The sequence below is a fragment of the Xiphophorus couchianus genome, chromosome 2 (assembly GCF_001444195.1).
Source record: "Xiphophorus couchianus chromosome 2, X_couchianus-1.0, whole genome shotgun sequence".
In the NCBI taxonomy this organism is placed as follows: Eukaryota; Metazoa; Chordata; class Actinopteri; order Cyprinodontiformes; family Poeciliidae; genus Xiphophorus; species Xiphophorus couchianus.
This window is the reverse complement of record NC_040229.1, coordinates 5,275,823-5,281,822: the sequence shown is the minus strand read 5'-3', so window position 1 is coordinate 5,281,822 and position 6,000 is coordinate 5,275,823. Positions and strand designations below refer to the sequence as shown.

The 6,000-nt window shown below is 40.0% G+C and overlaps 1 protein-coding gene across 1 annotated transcript in view; it reads right to left on the bottom strand.

Annotated features, from left to right (window-relative positions):
• Positions 1 to 2,701: 2,701 nt before the first annotated feature.
• LOC114136772 (potassium voltage-gated channel subfamily G member 4-like) overlaps positions 2,702 to 6,000 on the bottom strand; it is a 39,379-nt gene continuing 36,080 nt past the window's right edge. The window contains 3 exon segments of the mRNA XM_028005046.1: positions 2,702 to 3,932; positions 3,935 to 4,438; positions 5,135 to 5,357. Of these exon segments, the coding sequence (XP_027860847.1) occupies positions 3,823 to 3,932; positions 3,935 to 4,438; positions 5,135 to 5,357 (837 nt within the window). The 3' untranslated portion in view covers positions 2,702 to 3,822.

Sequence of the window (6,000 nt, the reverse complement as noted above, 5' to 3'; positions counted from 1 at the left end):
CTTCACTTTCTTCTTTTCCAGCTGAAGGAATGTGAGTGAGCATCGGCGGCGAGCCAAAAGATTAAACCTCCGAACTCTGAGAAAAAAAACAACCAGAACCCAGAAAACAGATTTCTGTCAGATTACAAGGAGAGCTTTTATTTGGAGCATCGCAAAGTACATTTCATGGTTCTTGGTGCTCACGCACACTCCTTGTCTAAAACAAAAACTCCCTGTTTCATCTCCATCCTTTTAATCCCTAATTACAAAATTACAGTAGGGATCATCCTGCAGGAAAGAGCTCAGGAAATCTACTTACAGATTGCTGAGTTTCCTTCTTAGTCACACTTCAATGTTTCAGATCATCACATTTTAACACCAGACAGAAAAAAAAACGGTTTAATTAAGAGAAAAGCAATCAGAACTAATCTGCTCCTTTTTCATTCATAAATTAACTAAGAATAACCAAATTTAATGGCTTCATTTCACCAACCTCACCCAGGCGGGATTACAGTCAGACCGAGAAAATAGTTTAGGGATTCCATTAAAACATTTAATCAGGTTAAAGGCAGTCTGTAATTAATTAATCAGCAAAAAACAAGCACATTTTCCACTTAAACCCCATTTCCAGCAACCAATCAGATCATTTGGTAGAAGCAGAAATAAACCCAGAGAAGCGGCTTCGTCACCCATCACTGTTAGCGGATGTAGCTTGTGCCCCAGATTTACGGGCGTACCAGAAACACACAAATACTAAGGTTCCACTCAGGACTTCAGTAAGAAAAAAAAGGTGATAATTGACTAATAAATTTTTAATATATTAAAAGTTTTGAATTAATTAGTTGAAATGAATGACAACACAAAGTAGGTTAAATAATCTCAAACAGTAAGAAATCATCAACACCCACCCAGAAAAACATCTAAAGCTTTAACAAACATCTAAATAAAGACAGACATGGAAAAAAATGGCGTCCATGGGACAGTTCCACGACCAGAACCACTGCTGACCCAAACTACCCAGAGGCCCGTCTCACATTGTCCAATAACATCCAGATGATCCTCAAAACTTCTAGGAAAATATTCTCTGGACGGTTCAGATGAAAGTGTTTCTGGAAGGTGTGTCCATAAAGCTACCGGTACCGGCGGGCCTTCTGGGATCCGAACCGTCACTTCAAATGATCCGTTTTTAAAGCCATTTTATCCTTAATAAATGTCGTTTATATCAATTCCTGTTGTGAAAGAAGTTCACAAAAATGTTACATCATCATCAGTATTAAGTAAAAAAAAAACGCAGCAGGTTCTTCCAGAAAAAAATGAGCTAATAAATAAAACCTCAAAACAAAAAACATCAGATATCATGTAGCTTTTTACAAAGGTTGTGCAGTAGTAACATTTTGGTGATATTTGTAACATGGAAACAAAATGTAGCAAAAAGTGAGCTGCTTAAAAACGAACTCATAAAAAACAAAGAACCGTTCTCACCAACCGGCTCAAGTCGCATCGTTTAGGATGAAGAGGCGATAAAAATATTCAGATTGTTGGTTAACGTCGCGTCGCTAACGAACAGCATTTAAGACAGACTGACGGCTCACCTGCAGTCTAGGAGACGTTTTCTGGCTTCCTCAGGTTATCTTCAATATAAAATGTTTTGATGATCTGAAACATTTAACTGTGACAAAAAAGCAGAAACAAAACAAACCTTTAAAGGAGTAAATACCTTTTCCCAACAGTATGGGGCGCTGTTTGTAAAGTTACACAATAAAATTAACAGCAATATTTTGATTTAATTAGTCTGTCATAAAAAAATGGGTGTTCATTTTTCAAAGTTATATTTTCATCATGTTATTCATTGATTTATAAATATATAATTAGAAACTTAATATTTAATTCATAAGCTAAATGGTGAATCATATATTTAGTTTTAATCTATAACAAATATCAATGAGCTTTTTCCAAACTATTGCCGTTAACTTTTTACAGTGTAACTGTCCAAACTGAACCCAGATGTTTCCATCAGTTATTTATCAGATAAACAGAGAACAGATATACATTACATTTGGGTTATAATGATTTTATCAGTTCTGCTCAGAACATGGCTTGAAGCTTCTCATGCATAAACTACAAGCTGAACTTCTTTGCATTCATGGCAGGAAGGTTGAGTATGAAACAGTTTTAGTTCATACTTTATGCAGCACATTGAACAGAAATGAAAAACTCGGATAATGTTGCAGTCAGTTCACAGTGGAAGGAGAAGTGACTTTGGGTTTAATATTGCAGGTTTATGGAAGCAGCGTGTTTGGAATATTGCTGCAGAGGCCTTCAGGTCTCACAGGAACCATCCGGTATAAAGGTTCGTTTCCAGTCTCTCTTCACGTTTCCAGTCAATGCATCAAAAACCAGAAATACTTTTAAAAAAAGAAAAACTTTTATTTGTATCCAAAATAATGTGAATGCCAGAACTGGGCAGTTAGGCTTTGGGGGTATTAGTGCCTTGGTAGTTGCTGTGTTTTAAAGCTGCAGTTGTAACTTTTATTAAAAATATGTTCTTCACATATTTGTTAAAACTGCCAGATTGTATAAGGTAGATAATCTGTGAAAAAAAAAAAAAGATTTGGTCCTGCTGAGTCAGAAACAACCAATCAAAGACAGGGGGGCGGGTCCTAATGCTGTCAATCATCCTCATGCTCACAATCTCGGCCTTTCACTCTGCTATGCTACCATGTAGCCATAAATGCTAAGGCTAGTTTTTGCTGAAACGTTTTTGCACAAGGATGATGAGGCTATTCAGCCGTATCAAAACATGATCAACAGCCGGATGTTACTACTGCCAGAAACGCCAAAGAAGACAACAGGAAGTGGTTTTCTTTGTTTGTTTTTGTGCAGCCAGCTCCACTAGAGCATAACAGCATCAGTTCATAAAAAGTCGAGTCGTTCCAACATGTTGAATCCATAATTCTCCTGTAAAATAGCCGACTACAATTTTCCCCAAAACGTTGTATAAGTAGCCACTCCCGAGTAGGCGGGGCTTGTTGCTGAGTAAAACGCCGACATCTCCTCTGATTGGCTGATAGATGATGAGCTCTAGCAGCTGAATAATGAATATATCTCATGTGTTTACATCCGTCGCTGCCATTAACAACTAATCGCATGAACAAGCTTATTCGTGGAGGATTTGAATTTAATTTCTTATTTAAAGCTGCAGTATATAATTTTTATAAAGAAATGTTTTTAATTTGTTAAAGCTGTCTCCGTGTCGTGACAGTTTATGAGACTGATAATCTGAACAGATCCATCTCCTCCCGGACCTGCTACTGCCAGAGATTAACCAAAAAACAACCAATCAGAGTCAGGAGGAGGGGCTTAGCGCTGCCAATCAATGCTAAATGTGCTAATGGCAAAACAACTTACAGTTACAGCACCATCATTATCAATGGCTAAGCTAACTAGCATTAGCATTTATGCTAGGATCTGCTGACATGAGACTGTGATTGACAGCATTAAGACCCGCCTCCTGGCTCTGATTGGTTGTTTCAAGTTGGTAGAAAACAGAGGAGCTTCATTATTTCACAGATTATCTGTCTGAAATGGTCACAATATGGTGACAGTTTCAACAAATAAAATATTTTATGTAAAAGTTACAAACTGCAGCTTCAATGAAAACACAGAAATAGAGAAATTTTGCTTTTCGACATGAGCAAAATATAGACAAAAATTAGCTCATATTTGGAATAGAAACGCAGCTACTGTCACAACATGGAGACAGTTTTATCAAATATATCAAAGCCTTTTTTAAAAAATTTATTAAAGTTGCAAACTGCAGCTGTAAAGTTTCGTGAAGAACCTTCAGAAAGCCGCAGGTGGAAGACTGTGGTTGTTGGCTTCCTGCAGCAGCGCCTCCATGCAGAGCTCCTTGGTTTGGTCCGGAGGCCCAGCAGGGGGCGACCTCGCGTCCCCCCCTGCGGCTCCGCAGCGCCCCCGGTGGCGGCGGCGGCTGCTGCAGCTGCCACCTCCTCCTTGAAGAGCCGGTCGTGCTCCATCTTCAGCTCCTGGTAGGAGCGCGAGAACATGTGGAAGATGGAGGTGGCGGGAAACGCCATGATGAGAATCCCGCTCAGGATGCTGCTCAGCGCCACCACCTGGCCGGGAATGGAGCGCGGCACCATGTCGCCGTACCCCACCGTCGTCATGGAGATGATGGCCCACCAGTAGGAGGCGGGGATGCTGCTGAAGTCGTGCGGGCCGGTGAGCTCGCTCTCGGCCAGGTGAACCAGCGGGGAGAAGAGCGTGACGGCGACGCAGAGGAAGAGCAGCAGCAGGCCGAACTCCCGCGTGCTGCGGCGAACCGTCAGGCCCAGAACCTGCAGGCCGAGCGAGTGGCGCGCCAGCCGCATCACGTACAGGATCCGCAGCGCCCGCAGGATCCGCAGCACCAGCCCCAGCTTGTCCAGGTAGCCCTTACCTGAGGAGCCGTTTGGAAAGGTAGCAGGGAAAACTAATTATTTAGTCCATTAGAGAGAGAAGTGTCACTGCTGCTTTTACAAAATCATATTTTCACCATTTAATTCAAACTTTTATAAATGTTAGTGACAACACTAAATATTTAAAAAACTAAATATTTAGTTTTGAAACTAAATATTATTCCAAAGTCATATTTGCATCATGTTATTCTTACATTTATAAATTTCTGAGTTCCAAACTAAATATCTAATTTGGAGCTATAGATTTTGTTCTTAACTAAATGATTAAGTCTGAGCGAAATATTTAGATTGAAATATTTAGATTGAATAAATATTAGATCTATATTAGATTAATATATTTCAATATTAGATTTAATATATTTAGTTTGCAAACCAAATATTTCAATCTAAATATTTAGTTCCCAGGATAAATAAACATTTAGCTTGTTCATTAAATATTTAGTTAGGAAACTACATATTAGGTGGCAAACTAAATATTTAGCTTCCTAACTAAATATTTAATTTGAAAGTTAAATATTTAGTTTGTCAATTAAATATTTAGGTTATTAATTGAACTTTTATAGATGATGAAAATGCGACTTTGAAAAATAAACATGTTTTTCTCAGAAAAGCTAAATGAACCAATTATGGCTGTTGGTTTCCTCCTGGGTAGTTTTCCTGACGGCGGCCCGTCTCACCTCCGCCGGGCCGGTCCGTCTCCCGGTTCTGGTCCTCCTCGCTCACCACCAGGGAAACGTAGTAGGGCAGGATGGCCATGGCGTCGATGATGTTGAGCGGCCCGCGCAGGAAGTCCAGCTTGCTGCGGGCCTGGACGAAGCGCAGGACGAACTCCAGGGAGAACCAGGCCACACACACCGTCTCGATGATGAACATGTTGTAGCATTTGGAGGAACATTCGCCCTGAGGATCCAGAGATGGAAGAGGAGCGGAGCCAGGGACGACAGCGAGGAAGACGGATGGAGGGGGCACAGCAAGACAAAAGTCCTGAGGTCAGATAATCATCCATTAATAAATCATGAGTTACCAAAGCTCTGCTGCTGCAGAGAGACATCACACCCACACAATCCGTCATTAATGTAATTGAGAAGAATTCAGAGATTAATGCAGCCGTCTGTGGAAGCTGCAGCAACCAGTCAGGTTCCCTCTGACTGCTGACATGGAACAGCAACAAAATAATAAAATCCATCAGTTATGAAAGATTTTAGGCTTTGAAGCATCAAACTAGTTTCTAGTTTTGCATTTATTGTTACACTTTGTCACAATGCTTCACTGCTGCAACCTGATTTCACCAGTTTGGTAAAAACTAAGAAACTAAAGACAAGTGGAAGAACTTACAGAGCGTAAATATTTAGGTTTTATAATTGTTTATATTTGTGCTTTTTTCATTCTTATAAGTAAAGTTTATTTTTAGATACTGGACCTGTTAACAACTCTTTGCATATGTATTTTGTACAGCTTTGGCTTATTGCTCTGAATGTGTTGCTATTTTCAGAAAATGGCCTTTCTGTGAGTCTGAATGCGCCGGTTAACGACTACTGGAGCC